This window comes from Sitodiplosis mosellana, unplaced genomic scaffold, assembly GCF_009176505.1.
Source record: "Sitodiplosis mosellana isolate CC-2019 unplaced genomic scaffold, AAFC_SMos_1.0 Smas_scaffold_1, whole genome shotgun sequence".
NCBI classification, from domain to species: domain Eukaryota; kingdom Metazoa; phylum Arthropoda; class Insecta; order Diptera; family Cecidomyiidae; genus Sitodiplosis; species Sitodiplosis mosellana.
In genome coordinates this window covers 291,842-309,106 of record NW_022595244.1, presented here as the reverse complement: position 1 = coordinate 309,106, position 17,265 = coordinate 291,842, and the positions used below count along the sequence as shown (strand labels likewise).

The 17,265-nt window shown below is 38.3% G+C and overlaps 1 protein-coding gene across 2 annotated transcripts in view; it reads right to left on the bottom strand.

Moving 5' to 3' along the window:
- LOC129565305 (pro-epidermal growth factor-like) overlaps positions 1-17,265 on the bottom strand; it is an 80,028-nt gene that overhangs the window by 29,003 nt on the left and 33,760 nt on the right. For both annotated transcript variants that reach the window (XM_055440041.1, XM_055440051.1), the window contains exon 3: positions 14,503-14,589. In XM_055440041.1, the coding sequence (XP_055296016.1) occupies positions 14,503-14,589 (87 nt within the window). The remainder of the gene's footprint in view (positions 1-14,502; positions 14,590-17,265) is intronic.

Sequence of the window (17,265 nt, the reverse complement as noted above, 5' to 3'; positions counted from 1 at the left end):
CTCGCATGAGTCGATTTCGATTTCGTATTTAAGACATTTTTTGCACTTGTGGAAAAAAGCAATAAAAAATTGGAGTCTTAGCGTTGACCTAGCCAATTCGCGTTCCTCCCTACTTTTTATGGAGCGTCGATCAATTACCATGATGTGGTTAGAAATGGTTTTTACGGCCAATATTTTTGAATTTATGCGATGGTAAAAATGCAGAAGAAAGGGTCGAATTGAAAGTGAACTCAATTAAATGAACTCAGCAAATGCCTAGCAATTTCTTTCCATTCTTCGCCATCATGAAATTCGTGTGCCATCCTTTTGATGACGGCAGCACGAGAGAGGAAAAAAGCCTATTTGCCTTGGTACGCGTGACCAGTGTGCTTTCGCGTAAGCCATGCACACGCATAAAGGTGAAAACATTTAACCGATTGCCCGGCTATAAATTATGAACAAAACGCAAAAACTGAACCATTTTTAGCAGGTAGAAGCAGCAGCAGCAGGAGGAGGAGCAGAAAAAAAATTGTTGGCATTTTTTAAGCGCTTGGTTTCATTTGATCGTTACAAATGCGTGGTATTTGTGCGAATGTGAGCAAACGCGCGCGCGCACACATACACATACAATTTCTGATTACATATTTCAGGCGTTTTCATGTTCCGTGATGTTTTCGACATTGTCGGAATGTTGGAAGGCAATTTTTCGGTCTGGTCAATTAAATCATAAATCTTTGCAGCTTTATGGGAATTAAGTCATGTGTGTGTGTATGTTGGCAATAGCCAAACGGCCATCGTCTCTATTGCTGCCTTGCATTGATAGCATTCTTAAGACACACATATGACATACATTTCAAACACACGCATACAGCACGTGTAGTGGTCATAGTAGGCCGCTATTCCCTTTGCTTTTTTTTAAAAGTGATTTCTGTGTGCGCCTGTTCTGGTTGTATGCGGTCAAAGTTCGTGAAATGAGCCGGCATTTAATGGTTACTGTGTCACGTGAGTTGAGTGTGCTTTGCCCGAAGAAAAAAAGACACAGAACGTTTTAAAGAACTTTATGGATTCGGGCGCTTTCGAAACAGACGCAAAACGAGACGAGCAGTGCGGTGTAGGGCAACAAAAATTCGAGTGAAAATTGGAACGAGCATAAATAAATAACGGCTTTGGTAGAGCACGAGCCATGCATACGAATTAATCGCAAGTTAATGGCGGTCAAAACACAAATGACTGTAATAAAATACAGGAAAAAAAAAGCTTAAAGTAAAACACAGAAAATAAATAATAAACGCCGACCAAATGAAAGGCGTCAAAACTGGTAATGCCAACCAAACAGATTTTTTCCGGACCGGCATGAAATCATTGCGAGCAAAGCTATTACATCGCGTAAATAATCGAACAGGAAGCTATTTTATAGAAGCTCATTCACATTTATGTGGCCAAGCATTTTCGTCAGTTCACATGTGTCACGCCATGCAAAACCAGGTGCGACACTTCAAATTCACACTCGCAATGCCATTTTCGCTAAGCTTTGCCTTTTGATTAATCATAATTATAATAATGATTTGTGCATTGCATATTTTCCCACCGACAGCACCAACCAAATCCGATTCGGTTCGCAACATCTAGCGAAAAAAAATCCACTGACACGGTGTGTCTGCTCGAGACACTTGCACCATTTCAATTATGATGAAAATTTATGGCATTCTTGCTCTGTTGACAACACACAATATCATGTCGTGATGATCTCAATGCATTTATATCATTCGGAAATCATGCGATTATTTCATGCTTTCACATCATTTGGACGCACATGCAATACTTCCATAAAGACAGCCAAATCCCATCCAAGGGAGAGATATAGAGTGACACAAAAAGAACGAATGCTGGGTCAATACTTCGCAAAATGTCGGAGTGTTAATGTGAGCGACGACATTGAGACAGTATTGCGATAACACCACGTTCTAGTCAAATTAGAAAAGATAAGAAAATGTGCGAAGCAACGGTGAAAAAAGAAGAACAAACTGTAAAATTGTGTTTTCAGCTGCGGCCGAATTAAAACAAAAATGAGACAAAGCAAAAGCACTGTTTATGATTTTGTTCAACAAATTAACAGGTTTATCTTTCACCTTGATTAGGTGGCGCTTTGCAAACGGTCACCGCAACGACAGCAGCAGTAATGACAAACAAACGTTGTCTATTGACGATAGGGCGAAAAGGCGTGCTGGAACACACACACACCAGATGTAGAACAAGCTCATTTTCGGCGCATGTTGTTAATTTGAATTTTGTTCTTTGTTGTTGTTGTTGCTCATGTGAAAAGCAGCCAAAAAAAATGAAATATGTGTTTAAAACGCCGCCGGTGGGTCATTCCATTGTACTCAATTCTCTCGGTCGGTGTAGCCAAATCGAACTTATTTTTATTCCGTTCTTTTTTGTTCGTTTTACTCGAAAACGAAACTCTCGAAACAATGGCAATGGCAAAGCTAAAAGAGAAACAACACAGACAACGGACAACCGAAACGAAAGCATATCAGCACGATCTGATCTATGCACACTCGAGTTGATTTGCATGTTGTCCCAAAGAGATAAACACACACTCACACAAATTATGGTGTGTTTTTGACACATAAAACCAAGTAACATTCACGCAAATTTTATTTTCATCAAACCATTCTCTGCGTCGCAATTTCTAAGACAAAATGAAGAAGTGTTTTGCCAAAAAAGTAGTTTTTGCCTTGGACAAAAGAGAAAAGAATGTTAATTATGACATCAAACAACAAATTCTTCGCGTAAAATCGGCGCGATTTTTGGTGTGAATGAAAATTATACACGTCAAAGTCATAAATTTCGGTTCTCATACGATTGTTTTGAACAATGATAAAAACAAGGTGCAATTTGAGACAGTGTGTTCGTTTTATGACCTTTCTTCCTTTCTTTTCTATGATTTCGGTGATTTTTCTTTTGTCTGTGCATGCGATGGCTTAGAGTGATATATTCGACAATCGATTCCATTGTGCTTTACGATTTTTCCCATTAAAATTCCTGTTGGTCGAATTAGAGCAAAGAAAATATTTATATCGTCTTCGTTCGTCAGTAATTTGCTGCATCAAAATACGTACGAAAAACCCTTCAAACTCTAAATTCAACGCAAGTGATTTTAAACACGTTAGGCGATACATCGAATAGAAAATGAGAAACTAAATCTCTCTTTCACACACACACGGCACTCGACCTGCTGCTCTTCATATAAAATAATAATAGTCATAGATAATAAAAGCGAGCATAAAATCGTTTGAATAATTGATGTACCGCTTGGAATATTCTTCAACACAACATCATTTTGCTAATTAGAAAACCACAAATTATAGTTGAAATTGAGCAATAAAAATCTCAGCCAGTTTCAAGTCCAGTCGCTGCCATTCGTTTTTCTCTCTCTCCATATGTGAATGCGCTTGACTACGATCGCCGCCAATCGACAAGTTAATTAAAGACATCTTGTTGCAACAAGAAAGCGAATGAAATGAAATGAATGAAAATGCAGACGAAAAAACCCATCCAATACCCATTGTTCATTGAGTTGCTCATACGACAGATAAAATAAGTAGACATGCGATTAAGGCTGAGCGATTGGATTCCCAATCAAAAATGACATATGATTTGAATATAATAAATTATTTCATTTGTAACCGCACGGATGACATTCTGTCTCCTGCTGCTCCTCCTCCTTCGTGCCAAAAACAAGACGAAGAGTATAATGTCGCGTATATGCAAAAGGATCAAAAGCGGAATAAATTGTTCGCTGTTGTGCTTTGCTATCGTTTGCGTGAAATCAAACGACACATTTCCATATGTTGGGGCTTATTAAATTTGCTGTTGTTGTTGCTCAGTCGGTCGGTCGACAAACGACTGAGAGAGAAACAAAAAAAAAATATGAACGAAACATGTTCTACTTGGAGTTTTTCGTCTGGGAAAGTTTTCGAGTTGATTGATTCGAAAGCCACCAACTTAAAGGAATTTTTTAATAACTCCCTGAATTTGATTAAATAAATTTTGATTTGAACGAGAGAGAGAGAGAGAGAGAGAGAGAGAGAGATGGAGAGAAAAACGCGACTGGTCGATCCATTTCGTTTCAACCGAATTTCAGTTCAAAGGCTTTTTTCACATCGAGATCTGCTTAACTCTCTCGATCACAACCAACGAAAAATATTGCATTCGTTATAGGCATGCCAAGAAAAAAAAACAATAGGCTAATGTATGAGTATTGTGATTTATTCAAATATTTTATGTCGTAACAAGGCCAAAAACGAAGCAAAAATGCGTATAAAACATGCGATCAAAAATTATTGAGTGTACGATTGTTTGTTCGGTTTAGTGCACGTATGTACGTGTATGTTCATGTGTGCCGAAATTCACATTTCTTTTTATTTCGGGCGGAATACATTGCATGAGGTGTACTGGCGGATCGACGACAAAACATAAGTCAAAATGGAAAATGGATGTATTAATTGAAACATTGAATATGTAATAAAATATATAATTTATAAAATAATATCAGCCGCAAAGGGAAATAATATGCGATTTTGTGTCTTCATTTGGAAAAGTTTTCAAGATTTTTTTTTATTTACGATTCGGTAGCTATTCAAATGTGAACGTTAAAAAAGAAGAATGGTAGCAATTGGTCGTTTGAAAACAGCAATAGCAACAACAGCAGAAAAAGAAAAGCAGACGAGAAAAATGTGCACATGAACACATGAAATGGCTTTTTTGCACGATGTGACGCTGTTTTCTGTTTCATTTTTTTTTTTCTCGTTTGTTTCATTTATTTTTGCCGAGGCATTTCTTTCGTAATCATAAAAATATTTCATTTATGAAATTATGATATCGCATATCAAAAGACATGGGCCTCAAGAACAATAAGAACAGAGCGAATGGATGCCGGAAAACTGGCCATAAATTATCAACAATGGCAATCACATATCATGCGAGCTACGCGCAGCTCAATTCAAACTTCATTTCGTGTGATGTGATTTTAACATTGTAAACGGAGTGAATTTCTGCGTATTCGTTTTCGGAATGTAAGCATTTTAAGTGCACATGTACATTAAACAACAGCAACCAGCAACAGTAACGTGAGCGAGGAAAAGAAAGAGCATACACACAATTCCCATCAAGAAGATTAATTATTATTCAAGAAACGGAAGTGGATTTGATGCAAAGCTTAGAGCTAAAATCAAGTGAGAATTATTCCGTGTCATGTGACCGGATTTGAAATCACGATGCAATCGACAATTTGCACAATTTTCCGTTTTCTTTTTATTAAAATCAAATAAAAAAAGTGGTGGTGTCTTACATAAGTAACTCACACTTCTAATGAGAGAAACGAAATTCAGTAAAAAAAACGAATTTTTCCGTTAAAAATTGCCCAATAAATAATTCCCATTTTGACAGCAGCATAACGGAGCTTTAAGACCCATCGCAACGTCCAAATTCAATGGACTTTGACGTTAGGGTTTGAGCATGTGGAAAAGTGAACATTTTCGCCATGTTGTCTTATCACCGAATTTCATCTGCAGTTTGTTTTTATTTCACTCTCACTTTGCCATGAACCATTTTATTTATTGACCTTTCTTCCATTGTTTCGGGTCGCACGCGGTTTGCGTTTCTTTTTCGGCGGTTGTTGCTTTGCGAAAGTTATTCGAGCGCCAAATTTTTTTTCAATTAATAACTTCAACAACGTGTGTTTGCTCAGGCGGCGCTTGTTTCTGCTTCAAATAAATTAATGAACGCGTGTACAACGGCTGCTCATGTCTAGTCTATTTTATGCAACTTTTGTTTTCTTGGATGAGTGTGTGTTTCTTTTTTCTTTCTCTGTTCACATCGTCTCTTTTTTCCCATTTAAATTAATTAGACTAATTTGCATTTTGAAATCATGGGCTTTTTCCATTGGTGTGCTTATGTGTTTGCATGTGGCGTGTGTATGTGTCTGAGTAGCTTATGTGAAGTTAAACGCATTTCATTTCGGTGTGATTGCTGAAAAACACGAATATGTGCAATTTTCGACGGATTTTCGTCGGAAGACACGGCTTATATTTGGTGTCTTTGTGTGGTTCAACACCTTTCAACTTGTTCCCAAAACAAAATACGGTTTTTTTTCTCTCTGTGCTTGTTCTTGCATTTCAAACAAGCGGATTAGAGTCGAACCAAAAGCATCAACATTATTTTTTTGGGTCACCCATATTCATCCATCACAAGCAAAAGAAAAAAAAACATATGAAAATGCCTTTGGCGAATTTCTAACCGAAATTACAATAAAATTATTGTCTCTCGCATTTATATAATGTCATGAATTGTTTGCGGAATTTAATTACTTTGGCTCGGAATGAACAGACACGTCGAAATAAGTTTGCAGTGTGAACAATTACGCAAAAAATCACCTTATCGCCGACGATGTCTCGGGGTGCAAACAATGAATGATGGTTGACCAAATTGTCATTGAATAGAGTCGATTCAAAATGCTCGTTTATCTCATATTTGCACAATAAATGAAGCATGTGACCAGCCAAAAATGTATCCAAATAAATGGATATTAGAAACCTTGCGGGCTCGCCTAGTTTCAAGAGCTAAATTTCTTGTGTCGGATTGCTTTTTTTCTCCACTAAATTGATCTAATTATTCTCGCCAAGTCGATTCAGCGAATAGAATTCGAGCTCGGTTTTGTGAACTGGATGATTGTTGAACGCTTCGAAATTGAGTTATTATGCATAAGCGCTGGGTGTTGAAATGATTAATTAAAGGCTCTAACCAAACGGAACCGAAAACCAGTTCGAGCCAACATTTTGCTCAAACCAACGACTGAGCAGTTTTGCCAAGAATCGCTTCAGATTTGTGCTGTTGATAATGTGCTACCTCATTCAAAAGAGATCAACGATGGAGAGAGAGAGAGAGAGAGAGAGAGAGAAAAAGCGCCATATTTTGGCTAACTAATGCTCAGCATCTGGAAATTAGGTGTTTCATTTCTGAAATAGAAGAATATCGAATTGTATATCGAGTTGGTTCACATCGACTCATCATAAGTGAGACAATTTATCACGTGAATTCATCGCCAAAATAAATCGCACTGTAAATTCACATGATTCATTTGCTGTTAACAACAGCAGCCACAGCAACAGCAGCAGCAGCAACAACAACAACAAAATGCGGAAATGTTCTAACTGTTGTAGTTATTCGCCTTGTATTTTCTGTTTAGTGGCACTTTTGAAAAATGATTGGCCATAAGCGTGAAAGTGACATCAAATTTACAATGTAATCAAAGCACTTGAACAGCACAACTCAGAAGATCGTTTTGGCTCTTTTTTTCTCTTCTCTCGCACACACTTAGATGAAGAAAAATCTTTTAATATTTCTCTCTGTGTTATTTATTAGATTCTCGTATTTTCATTTGTCTTGTTGCTCTTGTCATGTTGACGAACATCCGCTGTTCGAGCGAATGCATGCATCTGACGAAAAAAACAAACCGAAACAAACACATAATAATTATTATGAGGTTTGTTGTTGTTGGTTCTGCTTTTGTTTCAAACCAAATCGACTTTTAGTGGAATGTTTATTTTATTACTTTGTTTTCGACATGGTTTACATCGTATGTCGTGATTATCTCTGTCTCACTTGTCGCGGCAATGCACATTGGCCTATCAGCACACGATTTAAGCTCAATGTAGGAGCGTAATGGAGAGTAAATGTCTCATGTCATTGCGGCGACCATTTTCTCGGTATAATTAATGCATTTCGTATGAGCAAAATGTTGACATTCGTTTAATTTGTGCGAAAGAAAGTTAAATTCGAGCGAACCAAATGGGCTGGGATGAGGCAACAACGCTCGTATCGATCGAACATTTCCCAGGCGGGACAGCATGATTTCGCATATCTTGAAACGACTCGATTTAATGGCCTTATATATCGATCGTGGTGCATTTGTCTAATTTTTATCCATTAAAAAAACCCATTACGCCTGCATGGATAAAAAAAGTCGGACCACTCGACATTGACATAGTCATCAAAACCACAACATTTCCAATAAATGTCATTTAGATCAAAATTCGTTGTGATGTGCATTCGAACACACATATGCATCGAGTTGTTCACATTCAGAAAATTCTACAAAAGCAACGCGCGAGAAACCATATAATGATTATTATTTTAAGTTAAACGAATGTAAGGCAAGCGTAATTAAATCGTACATCCAACTAGAATCAATCGTGTTTGTTGAATACGCCGGTAAGCTAATACACTTGCCGCTCGCTGGCTCGCTCGCGCGAACTAAATAACTGAAGCGTGCAACGTGTAAAAAGAAAAGGCCAAGCAAAACACAACGAACGAACTCTCAACGAGAAATAAAATCCATGAGCGAATGATTACACTGCGTTAAATGAAAAGAAGCAACGGCACAAACTAACAATGTTTCCATGTTGATCTCATGCTTTGCATAACAGCTACGATGATGATGACGATGTCGACGACGATGGCTGCAGCTCCCACATCGTGCTGCTACCATTTTCAAAGACACGATTAGTCTGTGTGTGTCAGTGCGCGCGGCGCGCTATCGTAGTAATTTGTACGTGGAATGGATGGAACATCAAACTGACTAAGTAGAATAATAAAAGTAGCATTGGCAGAATAAAGTCGATTCAGAAGTGATTTTATCCAGTGCTTAGTACACAGTAAACGGGCGGTAATGATATTGCACGACATAAACATGATGAGCTCTAACGCTACGAGCGCTGCACATGCATCATACACACACACATACACCAGAAAATTATATGAATCAAAGTAGTTTTTTTTATTCGCATTTTAATGTTGTTTGGTTTGGAGCGCGCGAAGCAAGTGCACACACGCTTAATCATTGCTTTGAGTCGCCATTAAATTGTAGTCTTTGGATGCGGCGCGCACATCATGACAATTATCTATTCTTGTTTGTTTTGTTTTGTTTTGTTTTGTGCTATCTGATTTCTTGCTCTCGCTTGACCTTTTTTCTTTCAACAATTAAAATCCATACGTTGAACCGAATGGCGAATGTCATACTCGTTGTTCCGATGGAAAAATGAAGAGAGAGAGAGAAAAAAAACAAAGATGATTCGCCAACTTTATCGGCGTTTGTATCAAGGCCGACGTAAAAGCTGTTGCATTTGCAATTTACTTATCACTTATCATCGTCGTCATTCTGGGTGTGTGTGTTTGTGTGCAAAATGTACGGTATTTAACAACCATATTAGGGCAATAACCGCGTACGCGCTCGACCATCGCAAATCAATTTCACATTTTATACGTGTCTTCTCGCCAGCCAATTCTGCATCATACATTATTCAATCGCGGTGGAAAACAAGAATTGTGGCATGTGGCGCACTGTCGATTGATTTCCATTCGGTTTGCTTAAATTTGTTTCTTCTCCTTTACAACTTCGAAGAACCGGAGACCATGTTCGATACCATATTTGGTGTGAGTTGAACGCGTGTACACGAGACAATGATCGATGTAAAATTATTCAATTATTATTGTCAAATCGACGATGAAAAAAATCCATCAAATTACAAAATGATTGAAGTCGAGGCACAGACACACACACACACACACGAGTGGAGCAGAGAGCCAAATTAAAATTGAACACGAAATGAAATCAAGATCAAGTATTGTGAAGCGACAATTATTCGCCGTTTTTACACACAATCAACATCTGTTCTGCCTACAATTTAGATTCGAAGTTTGAGCTTTATTCTTTTCTTTTTATTGCAATTTAATGTGTATTCATTGCATTCATTAAGCGCATAAAATACATATGTTGAAACGAGATGATAATTTATGTTGGTTTCTCCTTTATTTTATTTCTGCAGGTCCTTTTTGCATGTGCTGGATTCAAGCGGTCACAAGCCGATTCAAGCTGCAGGAACGACATATTTCAAGATATATATGACCCTCTAATCTGACGAAGAAATTGTAAAATAACTAATTTTACTATCATCACATTTTATAATTCGTGTGCTGGGTTATAAAGTAGCTAAAACGTATGGAGTGTGGCATGTTGACTGGTGATTTCATTTGCACACTCAGAGTGCCACACTCGATTAGAGTAAGTTCAAGGACAATTTAATTACTCTCCGTATCTGTAGTTACTTTCGGTTTGATTGCGCTCGTCACGAATGCCAAGGGTTCATGATCTCTTCATATGGCGTCTTTTCCGTGTGAGTAAACGCTTTATTTCGCCATTTATGACTGCTGACTTGCCGTGCATTCGCTTCGTTCTGATTGGAATCAATAGTAAAACTACTTAAATCATCACAAATTCACAGAGCTGGTTCTAGTGTCAAATTTTGGCGGAATCTATGTAAATGTGCACGCACACCAAAAATAACACATCGGTCAATAAGTCCCGAGCCTAAGTAGGAAAACAACATTTTTTTGCCAAAATTCAATTTTATTCATCAACATAGTCCCCTTTTAGAGTGATACAATCATTCCAACGCCTTTCTAGCTTTTCGATACCAGTTTTGTAGAACGATTTGTCCTTGGCCTCAAAATAGGCTTCAGTTTCGGCAATCACCTCCTCATTCGAGCCATATCTTTTTCCCTGGAGCATTTTTTTGAGATCGGCAAAAAGCCAGTAGTCACTGGGGGCCAGATCTGGAGAATAAGCCGGGTGGGGAAGCAATTCAAAGCCCAATTCATGCAGTTTGGCCATCGTAACCATCGACTTGTGACACGGTGCATTGTCTTGGTGAAAGAGCACTTTTTTCCTTGCCATATGAGGCCTTTTTTTGGCGATTTCCTTCTTCAAACGCGTTAGCAATGCTATGTAATATTCACTATTGATGGTTCTTCCCTTTTCAAGATAGTCGATGAATATTATTCCGTGCGCATCCTGACTTTTGTGTTTTTGGGCGCTTTGGTCGACTTCCACCGGCTTCTGTCCATTCAGCTGACTGCCGATTTGACTCCGGAGTGAAATGGTGGACCCAGGTTTCGTCCATGGTCACATAACGACGCAGAAACTCGTTCGGATTGCGCTTAAAAATGGTCAAACAGCTCTCCGAATCATCGACACGATTTTGTTTTTGTTCCGGTGTCAACAAACGCGGCACCCATTTCGAACACAGCTTTCTCATGCCCAAATGATCATGCAAAATTGTGTACACACTGCCTTTTGATATCTTTAGGATGTCAGCTATCTCCTGCAATTTCAGTTTGCGGTCGGCCATAATCATTTTGTTGATTTTTGTGATGTTTTCTGGAATAACTGCCTCATTTGGCCTACCAGAGCGTTCAGCATCATCGGTGTCCGTACGACCACGTTTGAAATCGGCAAACCATCGTTTGATGGTTGCAATTGATGGAGCAGAGCCCGGGTAACACTTTTGAAGCCATTCCTCAGCCTGAACGGTATTTTTACCCATTAAATAGCAATGATAAATCAACACACGAAATTGCTTTGAATCCATTGTTTTGAAAATTACAAAAGTAGCGTCACTTAAACCACTGTAACTAGGTAAATAATAGTCCAAATGTCATGAAATTTTGACAGTAATCTTTTGAAGGTTGGTACTTTCGGAAAATCATGTGGATATTTCATTAGTGGCGCCATACGGTGGTTAGGCTCGGGACTTATTGACCGATGTGTTACAAGAGCTGTGTGCGCCGCACATCTACTGTAAGTGTTTTTTCCAGCTCTGCAAATTCAAGTGAAGTAGAACGCTTGCTTAGTTTTTTCTGTAAAATACGCTCATTCCAATTTCTGGTCGGATTCGTTTATTTACTGGTTGGATTTTTCCGTTTTACGTGCTTCTTCCTTTTGCTTTCAAATCATTTTCATTCCCAAATAGATCAATTTCGTAAAGAAAATGCATGACGTGAAATTAATTTTTAAATAGCTACAAATAAATCTTCGGCTGATTAGGCGAAATAAACAGGCCGCACGAAATCGCAATAAATCGATTGGCGATTGAGTTGGGAAAAAAAACGAAAACACTCAATTGTGCCAGGCAGATCGCAAATTCCTTCGTAGAATTGTGTTATTAGGTTTGAGAGTCGAGCACACAACGTGATTTCACGAAATAAATAAATTGATGAGCGAAACGGTTGTTGTTGTGATTTGTTTGCTTTTCTGTGGAAATCGCAAACACACAATTTCGCCGATGTTGAAATTAGAACTCACGAAAACGGCACCGAAAATATAAAAATTGCATGCAACGCTCGAGAAATGCCGATGCACATGAGTCGAACCAGTGTAGGAATTTATTTCGTACACATTGTAATTCAGTTAATTATAGCCGAATCGAATTTGTCGTATTTTCATTGAAATCGAATTGGTTTTGGAACCGAGCGAGTGAGTGAACGAAGCTCAAGTCACCGCACATGTAAAACGAAAGGAAGTGAACTACACTTTCGATCATTAACCCAATTTTGCGTGGCAAAAATAAAATGCTGATGGTGCGACTTGCAATTTTCGGCGTATTTTCGCGTAGCCTCCGTTAACGTGCCGCTCCATGAATGGAATGTGCACTGTGCGAAGGCATGAAACTTTTTGATAAGTATATAATGCATCCACTTCGGGCGTGAATCCGTGTGAATGAAAGCATATTTTTTGGGTTTCCGAAGAGTGACGTGCACGAAAAATCATGTTTGCTTTTGCTGTACACATTTGTGAATGAAAATCCGTGGAGCCCTTGAGCACAACGTGACCATAGTGAACTGATTTTCGGTTCTTACGATCATTTTTCTTATATATTCCCCTTCATAGTAGCGCCGTCAGCCCACTGAAGATGTTTACCACCGTTTTGACAGTCGGAAAACATTCATCACAGCAAACATTTAAAATTTGCCACATGCTACCCAAAACCAATTATCCACCGAGGAAAAAATGCCGAGAATCAACAAACATAGCGACATTTTTATGACATTGATGTAGTTGCATCGGCAATCAATCAATCAAAAAATTTGAATTTGAGCATTCTTTTCGATACACACTAATTGTGACAGTCGTCTGCGATCGAGTCGCATTCGGAGAGGGGCTGATTGATTTCGAATAAACGCTCCCGTGTGCGGTGACTCACTTGCTTATTGAAATGTAAAATTGGCACGTTTCGTCGGTAGACTTAAATTGAGCATTTGCATAAAATGTATTTTGTGAAGCGAATTGAGCGGCCATTAGTCGCCAGTTGAGGGTCAATATGCCGATTTCTTTACATTACAACTCAATACACACATGAGTAGACAACAAGAAGGATGTTTTTTTTCTCTGCTCTTCGTCTTTCCTGAAGTGCGTTTCCTTTGTGCCTCCTGTGCGCTTGCGTTGCAAGTAACTTATACGAACCTTATGGCCGTTCGAATGAAGTCGTTGAAGTTTTCGACGAAGAAAAAAAAATTGTGTTTTGTCACAAGTGCTGATTTGCGATGCACAACACGTGCAGTCATAATAAGAATATCGTTGATTGGTTGCAATGCAAGGGGTCAGTGCAATTTACAAATTGTCGCTTGTAAATGCTCTACGCGGTGCTGGTGATTGCAGTGCAAAAGATCAAATTTAAAATTCTGCCAGAGCCAATTGGCGCTTCCAAATTAATGATAAACAAAAGAATTGTCGATGTTTTTTCTTTCAAACTATCAACAACAATAAGCTCGACCGAGTGGCTGTTTAGTTAGTAAATAGTAATTTGGAAAAATTTGTCGGAAGATTTGCATATTCGTTCAGCTACCGAACGTTGGTTAAACATTGAAATCTTCTTCGCCTGCGTAATTATGCTAACAGACAGAAAAATAATGGAGACTTCTATTAAAAAGCCGACGTTATGCCAAACAAAAACGAGATGAAGAAAGAGAAGAAAAAATGCAGCAACGCGTGCATTTAATTTCTGGTTCCTTGAACCAGTCATCATCGAAATTCAATCGATCGATGAATGACCGAAGATGGATGCGTTGAACAAGAGACGAGAAAAAAAAATGGCAGCAGATGTGCGTGCCAAGTCGAGCGCAGCACACGTGCGTGATTCGCAATCGAAATATTTGGAACGATTTTCGTGGTCGAAAAAAAAGGCGAACTTGACTTTGTGCATTTCGTGTTTCTATGATTATCGAGCAACGAAATTATGGGTCTGGTTCGTTTTTGTTCATTTTATTTTATGAGAGATGCATTAGGAATGAAATTTGTATGAAATTCGTCCGTGCCCCAGATGGATGGTTGTTGACGTTTGTCTCGCTGGCATCAGGTGCGCGAATATTTACTATTGTTCATTTGTTGTCGTTGCGGTCACTCGGTTTATACTCGACAAATAAACATCAACCACAATGTTTCTAGCATTTGCGGTCGGCAATTCAAAGAAGATGAAAAAAAAACACACGTGACAACTAAAGCACCTTCTTCTGTCTTATCAATAGACGGTCTTTCATCTGGTGTTCTGCTTTTCATGTTGACATTTGAATTGAAACGATCCTTTAGAATCAAATAAAATGAAATGAAATAGATGACATTTGACTTACCTGATACACCGGATAATGTGAATAGTATAACTATTGGTAAATAAATTGCTAATATATGGAACCGCGTGCCCATATGTCGTCGTCGGCCTGCAAAGAAACAAAAGAAATGCCGGTTAGATGGTGTTGTCATTGACTTCAAATCGTTGATTGTTCTGATTATTTTGTATTCAATAAAGGACAACGCGTGCGCGAGTGTTACAATCGAATACCTCCCAAATTTAGCAGCTAATCAAAAACAAAACCCTGAAAAAACATTGTCATATGAAATATACGCGTCGAACCATATTTTCGAGCGAATGAAATTGAATATTAAACGCCAACAGGAGCCGAAAAAAATGGTAATCTAGTGTCATGGGTTTCTGTTTTTCAGTCTTCAACTGAAGCATGTGTTAAACAAGCATCTCGGCACAGCAACAACAACCACACTAGCACTAGCAGCAACACATTTCAACCGAAGCCAAAGTAAATAAATTTCAATTTTTCAAACTCGTGTGTACTTCACAACACATCAAAATATTGGATTGCCTTTCCCCAACACCGTGGTGTCATTGCTATTAATCTCTTAGACATACAAAAAGTACACACACGCGCGCGCGCACTCGCTCGCGCGAGCGATCTCAACCAAAGTGGCAGCGGTGTGATATTCGGTTGTTAGTTTTTTTTCATGTTCACTTCATTCTTTCGGTTAGACGCATCGCATTTAATATGCACGACAGCATACGCATATACAAAACGCTTTTCCGTTCAAGCGCAGTCAATATGCCATTGAGAAGCTGGCGAAGGAAAAAAAATCGTTTACCAAATAATTATTCGGATTATTACCATTTTTCTGTATTTGAATTTCATTATTCAAGGCGCATTCCATACGCACACACACTCATTTGTGTTTGTATCTCTCACTTTTTCGTGCCATAGTTTCCTGATTACGGAGAATTTTCGGGGATTCAATTTTCATTATATAGTTGTTTGTGGTTGCATCGAATATACGACATGGTGGGAAACGTTTCGATCGCCACGTTATACATGGTTTATGTTGGATATGAAAAGAATTTGGAGAATTTCATTAAATGGATGAGCCCATAAAAGTGCATTCGATAAATTAAATCGAATGATGAATGTACTTTAACGGTGAAATATCTCGGGAGGGTTCAAATCAAATGAATCGTCGTTCAACTGTCACGCGAATATTTAACAGCAAAAACGATTTCAAGTATTTGGACATTTTTTATTGTTCGACTTATTTTCAATTTCAATTATTCGGTCTTTCAATATTTATGTTTAGTGAGCCTCAAGCGTCTTACATCGACATGGGTATTCTCTTCAATCTTTTGCGTCGTCATCAATAAAAAGTCTTCACGGGACAATTTACAAACAAGTAAAGAATTGTAGTACCAATTATGAACCACTTTAAATTAATGTTTTCAACCCCATCGCATCGAAAGTCACTGCACAATTTGTCGTATTATTTAGTTCATTTGAGTTACCCTTAAAGAACAACGATCCCGTCTATGCAGATGGTTGAATCGGTAATAAATTCGATGGCTAAGTGTTTTAACCTTTTTAATGGATATGCGTCATTAAGACGTTTCAAGAGACTTTTCTTCGCATTTTGGCCGCACCACCAATTTGACAAAAGTGACTTTTTATGCTGTCAATCAATCGTTGAGCCCCTCACCCAACTTTATGCCATCAAAAATTTGTCAAACTTCAATTGCTGCCGCAAAAGGAAAAATGAAAAGAGAGATTGTTCCAAATTTTACGTGATGTTGCTTCATATTTGTAGAAATGTCAAATTAGAAAACAATTACATCGAATGCTCAGTATCCAAATAGATTTCCATTAAAGCCACTTTTGGCTGTAGTTCTAATTGCAAATCGCTTGCATTGGAATGAACTCCTATCTCGACTATTTTCAGGCACAAAGAAAATGAAATCCGGCAACACAAAAAGGAAGAGAAATGAAATGAAAAGTGAATAGAATTCATCTTCGTGTTTTTCTCTCTCTCTTCTTTCTTTCTGTCGAAAATGGTTGAGAGGATCTACAAAAGGCACAAACGCATACACATACACATACACACACAGATGTAATAAAATGAGCGGAACAAGGAACTACATGTTTTGTTTCGAACAACAGGACCAGAAAATCAGATGGAAAGAAGGAGCAGACGATGACGAAAACAGACGTCGACCATATAGCATGTGTTACTGCGGACGTGTTGATGTTGGCCTATGATGCTGTTCCGTTGAATTTTGATTATAGATCTTTTGGGAATGATTTTGACGTTTTCTTCTTTTTTTATGTGAGTGTATATTTCATTTTCGATGATTTCGTTTTTTTCTTCTTCTTTGGGCCAAGCCCTACCCTGCTGTTGTCGTTGCTGTTTCATTTCCCTTTCATTTCGGCTTATCACGTTATTACTTTGGATTAATCCGCCGTATAAAATTATGGCCCATATGCGCGCATATAATAACCACGAAAATTAGTAGATATCTACGACTAATAGCTATATAGCTTCTGTCTCTCGCTTCTGGAATCGAAAATGTGCAAACACAGCACACAATTCATAAAATTGCCTCGGATATACAGACCGAAAAGAAATGAACGGAATCGCTCCATTCCCTCGGAAATCGCATCGTTGGCAAGCGACGAGAAGGAATAAAAAAGTGCGCACAATCATTTCGAGAAAGAAAAAAAACATATTTCGTACGTATTCCGTTGTGTGTGTGTGTGTGTGTGTGTGTGTGTGTGTGTGTGTGTGTGTGT